We start from the raw sequence: 20,515 nt of genomic DNA, 5'->3' as shown, positions 1-20,515 counted from the left end.
TTATCATTAAGAGATATTAGTGAGGAAGGTACACATTGAGAATGAGGGGGTGGGGGTGCTCTCACCGTCAGGAGGGCCGTGGAGCGCACACAGGCAACATGTGTGCGTCATTAGTGTGGGTAGAGCCCCCATATACCACAGTGCAGTACAAAATAGGGCCAGAGGCAGTAATAGGAATTATTAACCCCATAGTTTCTAGATGGGCGTGCAGTCCCTGTCACAAGGAGAATAGTAAGAACAAGGACATGTGGTACCCGATTTTACCTCGGTAATAAGTACTGTTACCGCCTCAGTGGGGGACCTCTCTTCTACACCTCAGTGGGGGATCTCTTCTGCGCCTCAGTGGGGGATCTCTTCTGCACCTCAGTGGGGGACCTCTCTTCTGCGCCTCAGTGGGGGACCTCTCTTCTGCGCCTCAGTGGGGGATCTCTCTACTGCGCCTCAGTGGTGGCTCTCCCTTCTGCGCCTCAGTGGGGGATCTCTCTGGTGCGCCTCAGTGGGGGATCTCTTCTGCACCTCAGTGGTGGATCTCCCTTCTGCACCTCAGTGGTGGATCTCCCTTGTGCGCTTCAGTGGTGGATCTCTCTTCTGCGCCTCAGTGGTGGATCTCCCTTCTGTGCCTCAGTGGTGGATCTCTTCTGCGCCTCAGTGGTGGATCTCCCTTCTGTGCCTCATTGGTGGATCTCTCTTCTGCGCCTCATTGGTGGATCTCTCTTCTGCGACTCAGTGGTGGATCTCTTCTGCGCCTCAGTGGGGGCTCTCCCTTCTATGCCTCAGTGGTGGATCTCTTCTGCAACTCAGTGGGGGATCTCCCTTCTATGCCTCAGTGGTGGATCTCTCTTCTGTGCCTCAGTAGTGAATCTCTCTTCTGCAACTCAGTGGTGGATCTCTTCTGCGCCTCAGTGGGGGATCTCCCTTCTATGCCTCAGTGGTGAATCTCTCTTCTGCACCTCAGTAGTGAATCTCTCTTCTGCACCTCAGTGGTGGATCTCTTCTGCACCTCAGTGGTGGATCTCTTCTGCGCCTCAGTGGTGGATCTCTTCTGCGCCTGGGTCACTGTGTGTCAGGGAATTCCCGGGCTCTCTCTCTGCGCCTCTTCTCCCTCCACTTGGGTAATGTCGTTGATAGGAAGTGTCGGCTTCTCTGCAGATACCAGTCCGTGCTGTGACTGCCTCTTGGTTTAATATGTCCAACACTGAGCTTATCACCCAGGCCATTTCACCCCTGTCTCCATCGCAGAGACAGCACTGCTATCTGTCCCGTCTCCATCGCAGAGACAGCACTGCTATCTGTCCCGTCTCCATCGCAGAGACAGCTCTGCTATCTGTCCCGTCTCCATCGCAGAGACAGCACTGCTATCTGTCCCGTCTCCATCGCAGAGACAGCGCTGCTATCTGTCCCGTCTCCATCGCAGAGACAGCACTCCTATCTGTCCCGTCTCCATCGCAGAGACAGCACTGCTATCTGTCCCGTCTCCATCGCAGAGACAGCGCTGCTATCTGTCCCGTCTCCATCGCAGAGACAGCACTGCTATCTGTCCCGTCTCCATCGCAGAGACAGCGCTGCTATCTGTCCCGTCTCCATCGCAGAGACAGCACTGCTATCTGTCCCGTCTCCATCGCAGAGACAGAACTGCTATCTGTCCCGTCTCCATCGCAGAGACAGCACTGCTATCTGTCCCGTCTCCATCGCAGAGACAGCGCTGCTATCTATCCCGTCTCCATCGCAGAGACAGCACTGCTATCTGTCCCGTCTCCATCGCAGAGACAGCACTGCTATCTGTCCCGTCTCCATCGCAGAGACAGCACTGCTATCTGTCCTGGCTGCATGTCGGTCCCTTGTGCACATCTGGCCATTTCTTTCCATCTGTTCTAACATTTACACCTTTGGACAAACATGCCCCTGTATTATCTCTGTCACTACACAAAGCTAAACCTGAGATGTGTGCCCTCACCCTCTCCCACCGAGACTGGTACATCCCTCCCATAACTGGCCTCTGCTTTCTCAGCTGCCTTTATTGCAATCTATTGTTAACGCTGCTGCGTCTCATCCTCTACAAGACCCTGTGCCTCTCCCGTCATTAAACCATCTTCTGATTCCACTTTACTTCTCACATAACTTGCAATATCTCCCTCTCCTCTCGCTCGCCCTTAGTGCTCTGTCCAGGCTGTCACATTTCCGTGCCTCCTAACGCTCCCACATCTCCCTGGGCCTCTCGGTGAGTGTGTTTTGCTCACATATCTTGATTGGCAGTTGTCGGGAAGGGTTAAATGGTTCTGTTGGCGTGTGTTTTTCTTCCCATCACTCCCACCTGTAAGAGAGACCTCCTCCCCACTGCTAACAATGCCACTTCCCTCCTCTGCAATTACCTCCCTAATAGGCAGCCCGGCCTGTCACCTTGTCAGTGTCACCGGCTCCAGCTGGGGTGTCACACAGGGGAAAATTGCTGTCGCTGAGGGAGAAGGAGGAAAATATTAAGTGGGAGGATATTATTCCAGGTACCATTGTTCCAGGGAGGAATAAATAAAATAATAATAACAATAATAAGTTGCCTTTTAAACGTGATACCAAGAGTTCCTTGCTGGCGTGCAGCCACCCCCAGGTGGAGACGTAGAGGACCTAGTCCCTGCACGGTGTGGAGGTGCTGAACGTACAAAAAGAATTAGCCCCAAAATGGCATGTGCTATTTTTACTAACCTACCTACCCCTTTTAGTGGCCATCGGGTGTGTGACACACTTCAGTGAAGGGGTGTAAACATGATGTGATAAGACACAGATAACCGGACACGGGGACTCAATCGGGAGATCGATTTGCTTGCAGTAAAAATTCAAACCGCTAACTTTCCCTCATTGCTTTATCGGCCCAGTTTGTGATTATTTGGAATAACTGGATGGCACACAATAATAATAATAATAATATAATAGTAATAAACTGAAACCTGGAAATGCAGCTTTGCTCCTGCATTATAATTAACCTGTTCACTGCCAGAGGGCCTGAAATGGAAGGCTTCGCAGTGGAGTGTATGGTCAAAATGAAGAGCGCAGGAAACGTGATCTTTTACACACATAACATCCTTGGGGCCAGCTTACTGGGATGTCCCATTCAGTCATTTACATGTCAATTATTAGCAAGGGATTCAAAGTGTAAGCCCTCAGGCCCTTCAGCATTATAAGCAGCAGAACATTATTGTTATCGCAAAAGAACAGGAATTATTATAGGTGTATATTTCTTGTTTTGAATTTCTTGCTCCACCTTTGGGTTTGTGCTGGTTTTTAACCTGGTATATTTCCCTATTGTCCTGCAAGCCACCAGCACCAGAATAAACAAATACTTGTTCGGTCAAATGTGGACCCTTGGCCAGACACATTAGGGGACTCTCTTAGAACCTGCTCCCCCGTGACATCTTTCTTCTTGCTGGAATATCCTTCATCCCTTGGGATCCCCGCTGAGCTGTTCCTTTCTCTGTCTGTGTCCCCAGCATGGAGTGACCATGCTCACACTGAAACACTTTATATCCCTGTGGAAGCCTTGATTATACGCAGGTGAGAATCACTGGAGACGAGCCCTTATAAAGCTTTTGCAATCCATCAGTCTGACTTTAGTATCTCAGCCACACGGAGCCTCTAACTACCAGCCGCTGATTGGAGAGGATGGACAATCTCACCGTCAGTCCCAAAATGCCACATCCCGCTTGGGTTACTAACCCATTCACTGCCCCAGCGGGGAGAAAAACAGAAGACAATGCAAAAGCAAGGGTTATGTTTCACATAAAATTAGCTTAGGAATTAAGTTGAAAAAAAAATTCACAAGTTTTCCAAGTGAGAAAATCAGAGACTCTTGTTTATTGTGTGAAATCCCCCCAAAAACACAAACCCAAAACATACGAGAGGAAAAAACATGTACACCAAAGGCTGGGCCTGCACCAAACCTTCTTTATGTAACCCCCTGCCTGGCTCCTACCTAGGGAGTTACATCATAGTGCAAAGGTTGACTACTGAACATGGGTTACAGTGACCCGTGGCTGGATTCAGGTGGCTGGGCCATGTAGTAACAGCATAAATACTGTTCTTCCACCAGTGCCCACTCTTAATACTTGAACCGAGGTACATTGACTTGGCTGCTCTGAGTAAGTGTGGGACCCGGCCCACCCTTGTTGCTTCGGGATCATCGGTATTACTCCGATTATTCGGGGCCCTTATGGGAATCCTGGAGGGTCTTTCTTACGTGACCCAATACCTTTGGCCTGTTTGCGAACTGCCACTTCCGTACAGATTGACGAGGAATAATAGTGCCTATCCACCATTAGAGGTGATCCACCGACCCCCGGGGGACCTCTTTCCTGAAGCCCTCTGTGCCGTGTTCTTTTCCTGTAATATTCAGAACCCCATTCCTTCTTTTTTGGATCCTAATTTAAAGGGTACTGTCCCTATCTACAACATAATAAACAGGGGGCTGGTCTGTGCTATTACATTATAATTGAAGAGAGTACAGGGAAAACGGCGGTGCATCTGCTGCTGCTGCTGCTGCTGCTGCTGCTGCTGCTGCTGCTGCTGCTGCTGCTGCTGCTGCTGCTGCTGAAGATTGGAAACCACAAACTGCAAACCACAAAATATCCTAGGTGCAAAAATTTATTTTAGGGCATAGTAACAGCCAAAAAGAACACTCTGACGCATTTCCCGTGGTATCCCACGCTATTACATTATAAACATGACGTATGTACTCTCCAGAGGCTCCTCCTTGAACCTAACTTCACGGATCTTCTCCTTCACTTAAATACTCTTCCATAACGTCCGAATCCCCATGGCAACACAGGGCGGGACCCGGCCTATGCTAACCTGCCAGTAACCCTTTAAGTGGGGGGGGGGGGGGGTTACATTTAATATTAATATCATGAATAATATTGGTGAGAGGCTGCAGCACAAAATGAGCGACAGTATCTTTGCTTTGCATTATTGTATTACTCCGCGTTTGTATTTCTTTTATCAGTAAGGGAGGATCTCCACGTTCTCATCATCTAGACATGTCTCAGATGATCAAACACAAGCCAAAACACACAAAGTTTTCTATAGGTGAGCGCTTTCGTTTTATAGCAATACCACTATATAAATGTGGGACTGTAACCTTCGTCACGATCAACAGGACAGGCAAGTGTAAAAAAAAAAAAACCAGCATTAAAAAGAGCGTTTCTGAAGCATTTTGAACTAAACTGGTTCTTCTTTCCAGTGCGTCAGAGCCGGCGAATATGCAACAGGGTCAAATTATACCAATGTCTTAAAAAAAAAACAGATTTAAAGATGAGTCTTAATTATATAATCATGAGGTTATTGCAAGCGCGGCTGGTGCTAAAATATGCAAATCAAGGTTTTATTATCAGACTCCATGTGAAGTGCCGGCTTCTTACTTATTGCATGCGCGCCGCTCGCTGCGCTCTCAGACGAGTGATTCGCTTGTGAGCAAGATTTCAGAAAGGGAGATATTATTCGGGTCTCTGGGGGGGGGGGAACAGAGGTCACATACACGGTATCTCCCTCCCGCTTCCCTTCCGTTGCTTTCAGCTCTTTGAACCCCAATGTGCGATTCTGGAACACCCCGATTCATGGCCGAGCTCATTTCCTTTCTAGTTTCTGGGACACTTCTCTATGGGAAAACCCTGCCATACACTGCAAATGTAGGCTTGCTATACACACTCCGATTTAGGGGTAACCTGAACCTCTGCATTTCTCTGGGGTCTTGCAGAGAATCTAAAACAAATGTGAGCATTTTAATGCAATTTAATGCAATTTAATTTGTGAGTGAAACCTTGTAAGCATCTCAAATCTCTCCATGTGATCAGGTGCGTATTGAAGGGATCAGACATTCGTGTTCCATGTAAAGATTGTTGCAATGTTTTTAGTATAGCCCTGAGGCACTCTGGAGCTGGGTAACCTAGACTCTCCAGTGCTAACCCCTTTGCTGCCTTCCGGTTAATGTGTTGTGTGTCACATGAAGGGGTTGTGTTACACTCTTTAGCGCAGAAACATGGCGGCATAATGTGACGGGGTTGTGTTACACTCTTTAGCGCAGAAACATGGCGGTATAATGTGACGGGGCTGTGTTACACTCTTTAGCGCAGAAACATGGCGGCATAATGTGACGGGGTCGTGTTACACTCTTTAACGCAGAAACATGGCGGCATAATGTGACGGGGTCGTGTTACACTCTTTAGCGCAGAAACATGGCGGCATAATGTGACGGGGTCGTGTTACACTCTTTAGCGCAGAAACATGGCGGCATAATGTGACGGGGTCGTGTTACACTCTTTAGCGCAGAAACATGGCGGCATAATGTGACGGGGTCGTGTTACACTCTTTAGCGCAGAAACATGGCGGCATAATGTGACGGGGTCGTGTTACACTCTTTAGCGCAGAAACATGGCGGCACAATGTGACGGGGTTGTGTTACACTCTTTAGCGCAGAAACATGGCGGCACAATGTGACGGGACGTTCTGCAGCAGAAAGCTGGCGCCTCCTCCCCCACCCAGCGACATGTCTTCTCTCCCTGCACAGGCCGACGTTCCGGTACTTCACGTGGTACACGTGTGTGCTGGGGATTCTGGGCTGCGTGGTCATGATGTTCCTGATCCAGCCCATCTACGCCTCGGCTAGCATCGCCTTCATGCTGGTGCTGCTCCTCTGCCTGCACTACCTGTCGCCCAACCCAGGCTGGGGCTACATCAGCCAGGCTCTCATCTTCCACCAGGTGAGACAGGGCGCTTATTCACGGGCCAGCACGGAATGGGTTAACACGCATGTGACGCGCGCGACGATGCATCATGGCGCATTCTTACCTTCGCTGGCGATGGTTTGGCGCTCCTGCTGTACATCGGCCAGAATCCTGATTGTGTAACGGAGGCCTCAGATATAGCGGGCGCATGTGGCCCGAGCGATCTGTGGACTCAAAACTCGCGCGAAGGGGAGGCGTGGCCGTGACATCACGAGGCTTGTTCGCCCCCATTGGCTGAACCGCTCCCGTGCCGCGGCCGTCGCGCGTCAACATCACTTTCTTTTTTTGGCAGCTCAAAATTTTGCCCCTCGCGCTCACTACGGACGGCCGTACAGAGCTGCGGCATTTTGTTCACGCCGTGTGCGCTGTCGCTCACACTATGGCCGTCCCTATAGAGCTGCGGCATTTTGTTCACGCCGTGTGCGCTGTCGCTCACACTATGGCCGTCCCTATAGAGCTGCGGCATTTTGTTCACGCCGTGTGCGCTGTCGCTCACACTATGGCCGTCCCTATAGAGCTGCGGCATTTTGTTCACGCCGTGTGCGCTGTCGCTCACACTATGGCCGTCCCTATAGAGCTGCGGCATTTTGTTCACGCCGTGTGCGCTGTCGCTCACACTATGGGTGCACCCTAACATTGGCTGCTTCAGTCAGTGTAACTCAGCAGCTACAATGTATTCTAAGGCTACGGCCTTGGTGTCGGCTCTGCACGTGCGCCTGCCAGGCTGTGATCCCCGGTCTGTACAGAGCTGCAGGGAGAAGGGGGGGGGGGGGTGTGGCGACTGTGTGCCCATGACGCCACCAGCAGGTTCGCCCTCAATGGCTGAACCGCCGGGGGCGTGGCCAGCGCTCCGTCGCAAGTTCTGAAGCAAGCGGGCCCGGCCCCATTAAGGGGCGACTCTTGTCCCTGCAGCGCACACCATAGCGCGCTGCAGCATGTACGGGGACCTAGCCTTATATTACTAAGGTAACAGTATCTATTGTTACAGTTTGCAGCTCAAAGTGCTGGGAATATTGGCAACAAATTATCACAAACAGGAAAGTGTTGCACAGATCTTGCACTGCTGGGGAGGTGGCTAAAGCCTGCTATAGAAATCACAGGATGCTTTAAAACTCATTAAAATGGCATTAAGAGATTGAATAAAAATCATTTTTTTAACCAGTCACTATTATCTAATACTACAGATAATACTAATACATAAGATTTCACATGTTTTGTTGCTTTAATATATAATTATTATTATTTTTTTTTTTAAAGCTTATGGTATTTATGCGTAGGGATAGAAATCAAGGGGTTATTTTATATTGATTGTTTTAAAAAGCAGAGGAACTTTCGGTCCGTGTATAAGTAAGTAAGTGGTATAGTTTACTCTCTCTAATACTTCCCACGTCTTTGTGTGTGTGTGTGTGTGTGTATATGTATATATATATATATATATGTGTGTATGTATGTATGTGTATATATGTGTATATATATATATATATATATATATATATATATATATGTGTATGTATGGGTCATATATATATATATATATATATATATATATATATATATATATATATATATATATATATATGACCCATACATACACAATCATATAGCCACATCTGTATCCTATGTATAATGGGCAAATTCAGTACAGAGAAGCACAGAGCTGCTGAGAATGCGGCTGGTGAATGTGTTACCAGCAGAATCCCCGCGGGAATAATATTTCCCCCTTTTATCCGATGTTCTTAGCGTGGTCCCATTGTGCTGACGAAGCCCCCCGCGCCTGCTGCAGCCTCCGCACTGAAATCACCTGCATTAGATTCTAATGTAATATTATTACCCCGCTCACTTATCTTTTCATGCCTGGCTTTCTGTTTAATACAAAGCTTTTGACACTTGGCGGAGAGAATGCCTCCTTTACATACCTCATTCACTGTCCCTTTCCACTCAATCCCATCATTTCATATTCTCCGGATAACCCTTTCAGGGACCGCGGCGAATGCAAAGCCTAGCGCAGAATGTCCGATAGCGGGATTAAAACCCATCATTCCTTCTGTATCGCTCTGTAAATAAGAGAATGGGAAATAATAATAAAAGTCAGAGGCAGCAGGCGTAGAAGTGCCGTCGCCTGAAGGACCAGCGTGAATTAAAGGTAAATTTAGCAGGGTTCCCATTCACGTGAGCCAGAATCGCACAGAACTCCTTTCCAAGTGTTATCTGGGATACTTTGTTTATAGGCAAAGAAAGGTGAGGGGCCACGGGGGTCCTTTCTTCTATGGTCTGTAGTAAGAGAGGAGGAAGAGGAAGGAGCGGGTATTGATGCCTTTTATTGGGCCCACAAGTGGGGGAAATGTTACGAACTCTCCAGCCTCTCAGGGTCCTTCATCGGGTGTGGCAGAAATACAGAAATAAAATACAGTATTATATATAAATTATTGTATTTCTGTATTTCTGCCAGACCCAATGAAGGACCCGGAGAGGTTGGAAAGCTTGGAACATATCTACTACTTGTAAACCCAATAAAAGGCATCAATACCCGCTCCTCCCTCCCCCTCCTCTGTTACTACATTGTTTAAAAGAAAGCATAGTTTGGGTGATTGTAACGACCCCTTTCTAGGGCCAGCATTTACCCCTGGTCTGTTTGTATTTTTCCTTAAGAGTTTAATAGGTTACATTTTGGTGATTAATGCGATTTAAAAAAAATTTGGGACAGGCTTTAGTATTAAATCATCTTTGAAATGTTGAAAGTTTTTATTTACTGTGGAGTCACCGAGTGAGCGTTTTTATTTACAACGTTTCCTTCACCCCAATGATAAATTAATCAGATTTATTTACTCTTCCTCCTTGTTAGACAGTTAATTAAATGAGGGTTAGAATACTTAACATGCAGGCAGACAAACTTGAAGCAGGAGATAAGGGAATTCAAACAACTCCCGAGAACATTGTTTACAAACATTTCCAAGGCATCCGTCAAAAATGAGTTTCAAATACTTAGATATATTTCTTTAAGGCATCAGCCGCCCGGATTTAACCCATGAAACATGTCACTGTATATGTATAATTGAGATATTGTACACTTGTGGTAGAACAGAGTACACTACGGTACAGTATGTATATATCACATGTTCTAGTATAGAAGAAGTGAAATCCAAACTTACAATTCAATTGAAAAACGTTAGCTCCTCCGAATATGGACCGGGAGTCCGGCGTTGGTAATGGCTTCCAGGGCTGGTCCGTGTAACCACCCACACTCAACCAGTACCGGGCATGAAGATAAAACCAGAAGTAGACGTCTCGGTGTAATCCCTACGCGTTTCACACATCAAGTGCTTCATCAGGGGGAATTGCAGAGACGTAAGAAACTAGCATATATACCCGCATGTCTAATCTTATTGGTGGGTAACTTTCACGCGGGACCGCCCCCTGGAAGCAAATAACCCCCACGGGGCTCCCGGGTTGCGTCTGGTGGAGCGGAGGTTTTTTAATTGAATCGTACGTTTGGATTGTACCTCTTTTATGCTATAAAATCTATATATATGATTTTTTTGCTGTGTGTTCCGTTTGGAGATTGAACCTGTGAGGGACCTGGACTGTCCCATTCTAAGAGGAGGTGCGAGAGGGACATTCAACTCCTGCAAACTCCCCGAGGCTTCGTGCTCAGTGAACTTTAGGAATCGTTTTCTTAGTTCTTATTGTACACTTCTGGCCCTTTTGAGTTATCGTTTTGTTCCCGACCCTTTGGAAAACGAGTGGTAGAGCACATCTTTATGACCTTGGCTTGCCCTTCTAACTCTCTGACCCCTCACCATCACAGAGCAAGAGACAAAAGCCGCAGTGCTGCATCTAACATGACACATTATATAGTTACATACTTATCTGTATATCTTCTCATAAGCAACGGTCACTTAGTTCTGTTCTTTGGCCAAAGTACTTTAAGCCTGTATCCATGTCACGGTCCGGCCAATCTGTAGCTCCTAACTCTGAAGCCCCTGCAAAACGCTCTCATAACCGCTCTAATGCAGGGAGAGCGGTCTCAATAGACGGGTGGATTTGGGTGTTAAGCGTACAGGCTCTATATGTGTCTGTGTGTGTGTCTGTCTGTCTGTGTGCCTGTGTGTGTGTTTGTGTGTGTGTGTGTGTCTGTCTGTGCCTGTGTGTGTCTGTGCCTGTGTGTGTGTGCCTGTCTGTCTGTGTGTGTGCCTGTGTGTGTATGTGTCTGTCTGTGTGTGTGCCTGTGTGTGTGTCTGTCTGTGCCTGTGTGTGTCTGTGCCTGTGTGTGTGTCTGTCGGTGTGTGTGCCTGTGTGTGTATGTGTCTGTCTGTGTGCGTGTGTGTGTGTGTGTGTGTGTCTGTGCCTGTGTGTGTGTGTGTGCCTGTGTGTGTGTGTGCCTGTGTGTGTCTTTCTGTGTGTGTGCCTGTGTGTGTATGTGTCTGTCTGTGTGTCTGTCTGTGTGTGTGCCTGTGTGTGTGTCTGTCTGTGCCTGTGTGTGTCTGTGCCTGTGTGTGTCTGTCGGTGTGTGTGCCTGTGTGTGTGTCTGTCTGTGCCTGTGCCTGTGTGTGTGCCTGTGTGTGTTTGTTTGTTAATTTCAGTTGGTAAAACAACATGGCGGTTAGTGACCCCTCCTCCCTGCTCACTCATCCCACCTTTTTAATGGCAGCTCTTGCTAACCACCGGTAAATGACCAGTCTATTACAGACCGCTCTCCCCCATTAGAGAGGATAGGAGAGCTTTTTGCAGGTGCAGCAGCGTTGGGTCCCACAGAAGTGGGTGTAAGCTTTAAAATACTTTGGCCAAAGAACAGAACGAAGTGACCGTTGCTTATGAGTAGGTATACAGATAAGTATGTAACTATATAATGTGTCATGTTAGATGTAGCACTGGGACTTTTTGTCTTTTGTTCTATAAAGTACATGAGATCACAATCCTAGTAGCACGTTTTTTGACACAGTATACAGTATATGATGTGGTGGATTTGGTTTCTGAGCTTACGGGGGCTGTATGTGTTCCCTCACCATCACACCCACACCTCCCTCCCGCAGTGACAGGACATCTCCCAGCATCTCACCCTAAAAACTCTGCCCTTCTCCGCTCTGTCCCTCACTCTCCTCTCCAAGGCTCACGCTTAACCTTTCTTAATAGCTCGTCACTGCAGCAAAGTGCCCACACCTATAATCAGCTCCAAGAGAAACTGCCACTTACTAAAACGCCAATTATGTCCCTGTGGCTGAGCTCACCAGCGCTGGGGAGCGCAGCTAAAATAGCCTTCGTTTTGCCTTCACTTCAGCCGTACACTTGGTCCTTTTGTTGTGATTGATATCGGAGTATTCGGCAATGCAGCAGAGAACCTAAAAACACTAAAGATTTCTGGCAATGTCAGAAAAATAGTTTTCAACAAGTGTGACGTATGTAATACAGGTACCTTATTACCGGCTTTTGTGAACTAAATAAGGGACACTGCTGACGTAATGCCGGAACAAGGTTGGCTTATCAAGAAGGTAAAGGCCTCACATGCAGAGGTGTGTTAAGAAACGTCTTCACTGATATACAGAATTAACAAGACGGGCTCAATAACCCAATTATAAGGTCCATGTTCTCTGTCTTCCTTTCTCCTCTCTCTAATCTTGTTGTTCTCTGCCTCTCCCTCCCACCTCATTTTTTCACCCTATCCCACCTTCCTATTCTCTCTCTCACACGGTTTCCTCTGTCTCGCCCTCACTGTTTCTCATTCCATCCGGCTCTTCGCCCACCTCCTCCCCTCTCTCCCTTAAATCATAACGAGAAAGGGAATGACAGCGGTGAGCGTATTGAATAGAGGATATTGCCCCATCATTACTAAGCACGTTCCTGACGTAGCGCAACACCTTACAGCCCTGTCACGTCAACGCCCAGTCTCTTCTCTTATTCTCTCTCCTGTGTGTCTATCGCTGTCTTGATCTCTCACTCTTTACTCCTTCTATCTTCTCTTTTACCCTCTCTCTGCCGTCTCCCAGTTACTCCTCATTACTATTACTCTGCACTTGGGGCGGGAGTAAGAGAGAGTTGACACGGACACCGGCCCCCGTGAGCGTCCTCTGAGAAGGCAGTTGAAGGTGGGTATAATGCTGCTCTCCTCTCCATCCAGGTGAGAAAGTACCTCCTCATGCTCGACGTGCGAAAGGACCACGTCAAGTTCTGGCGCCCGCAGGTACTTCTGATGGTCTCCAATCTGCACAGCAAGAAAAATCTCATCACCTTCACCAACGACCTGAAGAAGAGTGGTCTCTTTGTGCTGGGACATGTGGGGCTGGAGGAGTTGGGTAAGCAGGAGACCCTCTTCCCTTTCAGACTAATCCTGAGGAAGGTGTGTGGCTGTCCGGAGCAGCGAGCCAGAAAGTGTGAGAATTATATGACTTAATATTTGCCATTATTGTATATTACGAATAAACAACAAAAGTACAAGGAGAACAATGGAGTCTGTGTATCAACCCAGAGAAAAGTGTGTTTTGATGCACTGCTCCATTTTGGGGTGTAAGTAAAATGTAAGAAACTATTTATTAGGGCAGGAGGGAAGACAGGCGGGTAGATTTTTCAGTTCAAATAAAAGGGGAAAGAAATGGTTCAGAGACGCACACTCAATATGAGCGCAATATAATTTCCCCCTAAATCCTCCTACTCACTCCAAGTCAGTCCTACTCACTCCACGTCAGTCCTACTCACTCCAAGTTAGTCCTACTCACTCCAAGTCACTCCTCACTCCAAGTCACTCTTACTCCAAGTCAGTCCTATTCACTCCAAGTCACTCTTACTCCTACTCACTCCAAGTTAGTCCTACTCACTCCGTCAGTTCTACTCCTACTCCAAGTCAGTCCTACTCCTACTCACTCCAAGTTAGTCCTACTCACTCCGTCAGTTCTACTCCTACTCACTCCAAGACAGTCCTACTCCTACTCACTCCAAGTTAGTCCTACTCACTCCGTCAGTCCTACTCCTACTCACTCCAAGTCACTCCTACTCCAGGTCACTCCTACTCACTCCGAGTTATAAGCCCGTGCAGATGGGGCAAAACTGAAGCAAAGTACTTTGAAACATTGGCACGGGGAGATAATGCCCCAGTTTTGCTCCATAATTGCCTTGATAAATAGACCCTAAATATCATTAATATAAACAAGTAATAGGGCAGGTATGTAAAGTAATAGTTCACAATTCATACAACTCACACGTGTGAGTTTGGAGAGAGACTTTCTAAGCATGCAAACCAGCCGTGTTACAGATGGGTGTAATTATGTAGGAAGAAGAAGAGATTGTTTTTAAATATCAAATGAAGCTGAGACCGCCGTCTTTTGCTTTGCAATGTCGGGTATGAGAGGGGATGTATCAGAGAGGCTGCATTGCGTAGAGATTCACCAATTATCTTTCTAGCTTTTGTTTTCCTTGCAACACGTCAAACGTCCTCGTATTAACAGGTGTTAGAAAGCAATCAGAACACCAGCCCTTTATAGGGAGAGAATGGTGATTACTAAAACTTAATGAATATAATTAATTCAAAGTTGTACAGGATTCACCTCCACTTTACTTTCACACCAATGCATTTTAAAGTAATCATCTCGCTCCATTTAAACAACAACAAAAAGGTAGCTTTACCCTCACGGGGTGATATTTAGTATTTACTGTATGGATGCATTAAAGATGGCCGTTGTATGGAATTCGTTTTTGTCCTGAAAGAATGCAAGAACAATAAATTGCTCTTGAGTTCGCAGGTTGCCGTAGCAACCCAGTAATAAGATAGGCTTTCAGATCTAAGGTTAATAAGCGATAGCATGTGTAAAGAGCATTACATAGGCAGATTCACATTTCATAAAGTAAGTGCTTTTAATTTTGCAATCACTCCCAGTACGTCGTTAGGCCGCGCTGGCTCTTTAAACACGCAGATAATAAAGGCCATTTAATGGTGAGCAGTCCCAAGACCCCACTCCGGGGATACTGTGTGCTCTTAATAAAGGGCAGAAAGCCCTCTAGGTTTAGAAATGGAGAAAACGAAATTGTGACTGACTGCTGATTTTAAAGGGTTAATAGGGCAGACCTATTTTTTGTAGGGGCCTCACTTTAGGTCAATTTAAACAACAGTCCCACTGATCTGGAATGGATCTCGCTCATCCCCAGCATAGAATGTGTTCCTCAGGGTTGTGGGATCGGGACACGGCCTCAACACCCCACATGTTGTATCCGACATGTTGTCATTGAGCCGTATTGGTTTCCTGCGGAGACTTGCACGTGGGGAGAGGGGAATCTTGTAACCCGGTGATGGGGTGAGGCGGAGAACTGGTGTAACCAAAGAAAAGGAGTGTAGGGTGTGGGAGAACAAAGAATAATGACAATGTTGCACTCTGGATTTACAAATAAAGGTCATTTCTTTTTAGCCAGAACAAAAAACGAAGTTTCGGATGTCAGTGCGGCATTGGCAGCCGAAATTTGGGTTTTTGTTCTGGGTAAAAATAAATGACTTTTTTTTTTTGTAAAGCCAAAGTGCTTCAAGTTCCCTTTTTTTTTGGTCTTGGGATGTGGGGGAACGCGCGAGATAAATGTCACAGAAAGGAAGATGCGCAGAAAATCCTGTAAGCAAAGAGAAGGGTTAAAACATAGGCACGACTGTAAAGAAGAAATCGCACCAAAAGGCAGAGAAATCAATACTGGCAATTAAAATATTCTTAAAATACCCACTGCCCCCCTCTCATTCCCTCAGACTCCAGGATTACTTCTTCTATCCCTTGATCTAGCTTCGACAAAAGCCACACTGTGTCTCTCTCCCGTCTCCGATCATCGTAACGTTCACTGCGGCATTATGGAAGAAAAGAAGGTTATTATTTTTCCATAAACAGCCCTGTGATTATCACGGTGGAGATGAGAAATGGCAGAGCTGTTTAATCAATAAATGTATTTACCAAATCCCATTTCATTTACCTGCGCTATTTACACACAATAATTGACGGGAGGCGAGCTCGCGGGAACGTTACGCTGATATCTTACTCGTATTCTTTCCAATTTATTTTCCGCTTTTACTGGAATGTAGGAACGCTGAGGCTCCCGATGATATCACAGTTACTGGGGTCTGTAGGTCTCGTGTTACTAACGTCTGACGTCTTCCCCTTGCTGCAGATGTGCTGCCATCCGACCCTCTGCAAACACAGACAGATCTGTGGCTACATTTAGTTGATGAGCTCAACATCAAAGCGTTTGTGAACCTGACGCTCTCAGACTCCATCAGACATGGGGCCCAGCAGCTTCTCTTCATCTCTGGGCTGGGTGAGTAGGAGCCTCCACTATGAATGGGACTTTGTTGTAATTCCCACCCAAGCACAGACTGTCACTGTGAGATAAACCAGATTAGAACTCGTAGGTGGAAGGATAACACTGCTGCCTCTCAATGGGTTGCCGACTCTATACTGCCTGCTTTGCACATGCTGCAATGTAGCAGGCTTAAACTTTCATGAAATCTCCACAAAGGGGGATTAAGGTCATCACGATTCCACGTGCAGAGCCGTGGTATCCCACCATTACAATGTGCTACAGACACTTAACACTGAAAGGATTGCACACTGTATGATGTACATCAGGCGGCTCAACACCCCCATAGGTCAGGTTTTAAGGATATCCCAGCTTCAGCACTGGTGGCTCAATCAGTGGCTCAGGCTTCAACTGAGCCACTGATTGAGCCACCTGTGCTGAAGCTGAGATAGCCTTAAAACCTGACCTATGGGGGTGTCTTGAGGACTGGAGTTGAGCCCCTGATATACATGCATGATGAATTGCATTTCACACTACAGCTATAGGACGTCCACAGGCTTGTGGAATATCTGTGGACAGGATAGCACTCTGTAATTGGTAGAAGGCGTTTTGGAGATCACGCCGCGCTTACCGGTCACTAGTTCGTATATGTTTAACTTGGTATAATATCTGCAATGGATGCATTTTATTAACAGATAAGAAATGACACAACATTATCCTCATTCTCATCGTTACTACATGGTGGTTGGTTCCTCCTACTCGTCCTCACTTAGGTTTGAGTAGATGTGGGAGTGCAGGAAGGAGATCACGCCGAGTATAGAATGGCTTATAATGCAGCTGTCCCGGTGTTTTACAGGTGGAATGAGGCCCAACACAGTCGTCCTGGGGTTCTACAGCCGCTCCACTCCTGAAGACTTGCTAAAGAATGAACAGGAATTTGGCAGCGATGGTTCCTCGTTTATCTTTTCCCCCGCCAGCAGGAAGTCCTCTCCAGCAAACTTTTCCCCCTGGGAGTATGTTGCGATTATCTCTGATTCAATCAAGATGTCCAAAAACGTGGTGCTGGCCAGATACTTCTCGGAGTTCGACGTCTCCAGTGCCCATGGCAAAGTGACGTACATCGACGTTTGGCCACTCAACCTGCTGCGGCCGGATAGCACAGCTTATGTGGACACCTGCAGCCTGTTCCTCCTGCAGATGGCCTGCGTCCTGAACATGGTGCGGTCCTGGAGAAAAGCCAAGCTGCGCCTCTTTCTCTGCGTGGAGACGGGCAGTGGCCTGCGGGGCCAAGAGGTCAAACTAAAGCAGCTGCTCAAGGACCTCCGCATCAAGGCCTCCATCCACACGGTAGCATGGGACTCTGTGGTTACTCTCCACTGGCACAAGAAGGTATCTGTGGATTCAGAGGCAGAGGAAGAAGCCTACCTGAACTTTCCAAACAACTCCATCAGGATCTCGGACGAGTACTTGAAAGCTGTCAATGAGATGATCCTGGGGCAGAATCCTATGTCCCCTCCAGCTGTCAGGTTCCTGTACCTCCCCCGCCCACCAGCAGACACCGCCATCTACAACAGGTTCCTCCATCACCTGGAGACCATAAGCAGAGACTTGGGGCCCACGCTACTCATCCATGGGGTTACTCCTGTCACCAGCACTGAGCTTTGAAACATCTGGAAGTGGGGGAGGAGAACATTAACTGTGCAGCATTTTGCCGCGAGACGGATGATAAAGATCAGAGAGTCAGGGGGCACAAGCTGGAATTGCCAATGCCCTGAATAAAGAGAGAGCTTATTTAATGCACTTTATCAGAAGCCAGCCCTGGTGCCAAGAGACCCAGACTGCCCTGTTTACAATGCAGACACAATGTATCGCGCTTGGTACTCCCAGCATCGCTCCGATTCCTCGCTGATATCACTGGCAGTAGTTAATTGATTTGCTTGCTCAGGTTCCAGTGACTCTCAGCCTAATGATACAGGGATCCCATATTGGTGCAGCGAGTACATGGTTGGGCCTCCCTGGGGCTACGCTCAGTTTGCTGATATGGTGTTTCCACCTCCGTATCTCACCGAGTTTATTTCCCTTTGCTGTGCGCACTTTATATCGATGGGTTTCCCACTTGGACACTACGGGGGGTTCGCACTGCATTGATACGGAGCAAGTGTTTTATTATGCATCAATTTGCTCCTATCGCAGGGGGAGGCCAACTTCAGTCCTAAAGGGCCACCAACAGGTCAGGTTTTAAGTATACCCCTGCTTCAGCACAGGTGGCTCAATCAGTGACTCCAGTTCTCATGGGCCACCACCAGATCAAGTTTTAAGGATATCCCTGCTTCAGCATAGGTGGCTCAATCAGTGGCTCAGTCAAAGGATGAGCCACTGATTGATCCACCTGTGCTGAAGCAGGGATATCCTTAAACCCTGACCTGTTGGTGGCCTTTGAGGACTGGAGTTGGCCGCTCCTGTTGTAGGGTATGAAACTTGTTATTTCAGCTTGGTACATTTGGCACTGAGCAGAAGGGGTTAACGCCACCTGAGACCGGCGGATTCTGCTGATGCCACTCTGCTCCTTCTAACACAAACTTTGATACATCTCATGATACTGTCGCTGCTCTGAGACCGCCCCTCCAATCCCCAACAGATTACGTGACGCAAAACCTTGATGCATTGATGCATAAGTGACGCAGAGTCAAATGCCGCCACTTTCAATGCTTCACGTTTGCTCCAATTGGGACATTTTGATACAGTCGGCCCTGTGATTTTCGGTACTGATGTACAATGATACTTTTTGTTACACACACTCTCATCCTACGCGCGTTCGTCTTGGCTGCAGCGATTCTCTCGATGAATATTCCCTTCTGTGCCTGGTTCTGTTATGAGAGAGTTGGCTCTGAATAAGGGGTTCTGTGCCCGAGAGCATCGGTTCTCAACTCCAATTCTCAAGCTCTCCCCCCCCCCCCCACCAACAGGTCAGGTTTTCAAGATATCCCTACTTCAGTACAAATGGCTCAATCAGTCCCTGCTTCAGCACAGCTTCAGAGGCTCAGTTTTGACTGATCCTCTGATTGAGCCACCTGTGCTGGACCGAGGATATCCTGAAAACCTGACCTTTGGGGGGTGGGGGGGTGAGCACCCCTGCTCTAGAGACGGACTGGTTCCCCAATAACTCTGTGCAGGATTGATATGTGGTGTTATTTGGATGATGTAGGTGTTACACTGGGGTTGCTGCCTTCTTACTGTGCAATCACAATCTCATTTGAGCCCAAACTCTCTTCGATTCATTTCTCTCCTGTCCTGTGTGAAATCTGTTTTAACTTTCAAAACTCAGGAATAAAATAGTATTTTCTTCAAATACAAAACACCAAGTTAATTTGAGCACTTTTCCTCTTTGACTCATTCTGACCTCAGGGACAGAGAGGGAGAAGGAGGGAGAGGGAGAAGAAGGAGGGAGAGGGAGAGGGAGAGAAAGGGATTATGAAGAAGGGGCATTGAAACTTGTGTGCCTCACTTGAATGTTTGTCTAATAAACTGTTGGAACTGCTAAGAAATATCTGTTGTTTTCTTATTTATAACGGCTAGGTTTAACATTTGACTAATTCATACTCTGCTGCTTCAGTAACAAAGGAGAGAGTTTGTGGGTGAGGGCAGGAAAAGAGATTTTCCCCAAAAAAGGATGTTGAGATTAAATTTGGGGTTTGCTTTCTAAAATATAATTGACATTATCATGTTTAGCAAGAAAATAATCTAATTCTACATGTGTTGATCATTAGAATTATAATCGGATTTTGGTGCGAGACTGTAATGATTACGAAAGGGACGATAGCAGGGAGGCTCAACTCCACTCCGAACAACCCCCAAGAGGTCGGGTATTAGAGATATTGCTGCTTCAGCACAGGTGGTGCAGTGAAAGACTGAGCCACTGAGCGAGCCCCCTGTGCTGAAGCAGGGATGGCCTGACATGTTGGGGTGACTTGAGGACTGGAGTTGAGCACCCTGGATTGGAGAGTGAACAATAGGACATTATTTCATATTGGAAGACTTTGGAAGTTTGCGGCTAATGTCACCATACAGCAGGGGTGGGGAACGTCTGCGAGGGTCCCAAAGAAAACCTACGTTTAAATTGGGGGTTACTGTAGCCCCTCACCTTTTCTTCCAGGGCCTGATTGATGCTTTAAATGTCCCTAACATGTAACCCTCCCTAACACATTGAAAAGCAACTTAATAACATGTGGAGCTGGGCGTTGCTCTTTTCTCTGGCAGTGACGTGGTTAACAATCCTATAACTCGTAATTAACCATTTTGGCCACAGAAACATTAACCAGCATCTTAACAGTTAACCATGAAAGGTAAGAATCCCTGTAGGCAGCAAAAAAGGTTTCTAGCAGGTGCATCAACATAAAATGTGTTCTGAGACGTTGTATCTTTATTGTCTGGAGAGTAATTGTCTCGCGTAATAGGAATTAGGGGGCGTTATATTTTTGTTTGGTTTTTAAATTAATTAA

The 20,515-nt window shown here is 47.1% G+C and overlaps 1 protein-coding gene across 1 annotated transcript in view; it reads left to right on the top strand.

Moving 5' to 3' along the window:
* LOC142466154 (solute carrier family 12 member 9-like) overlaps positions 1 to 18,365 on the top strand; it is a 149,410-nt gene extending 131,045 nt beyond the window's left edge. The window contains 4 exon segments of the mRNA XM_075570974.1: positions 6,548 to 6,740; positions 12,877 to 13,051; positions 15,888 to 16,034; positions 16,873 to 18,365. Of these exon segments, the coding sequence (XP_075427089.1) occupies positions 6,548 to 6,740; positions 12,877 to 13,051; positions 15,888 to 16,034; positions 16,873 to 17,681 (1,324 nt within the window). The 3' untranslated portion in view covers positions 17,682 to 18,365.
* The last annotated feature ends 2,150 nt before the right edge of the window (positions 18,366 to 20,515 follow it).

The sequence above is a fragment of the Ascaphus truei genome, chromosome 14, assembly GCF_040206685.1.
Source record: "Ascaphus truei isolate aAscTru1 chromosome 14, aAscTru1.hap1, whole genome shotgun sequence".
Taxonomy (NCBI): domain Eukaryota; kingdom Metazoa; phylum Chordata; class Amphibia; order Anura; family Ascaphidae; genus Ascaphus; species Ascaphus truei.
Note: the sequence above shows the minus strand (reverse complement) of the source record. Positions and strands in the feature narration are given on the sequence as shown.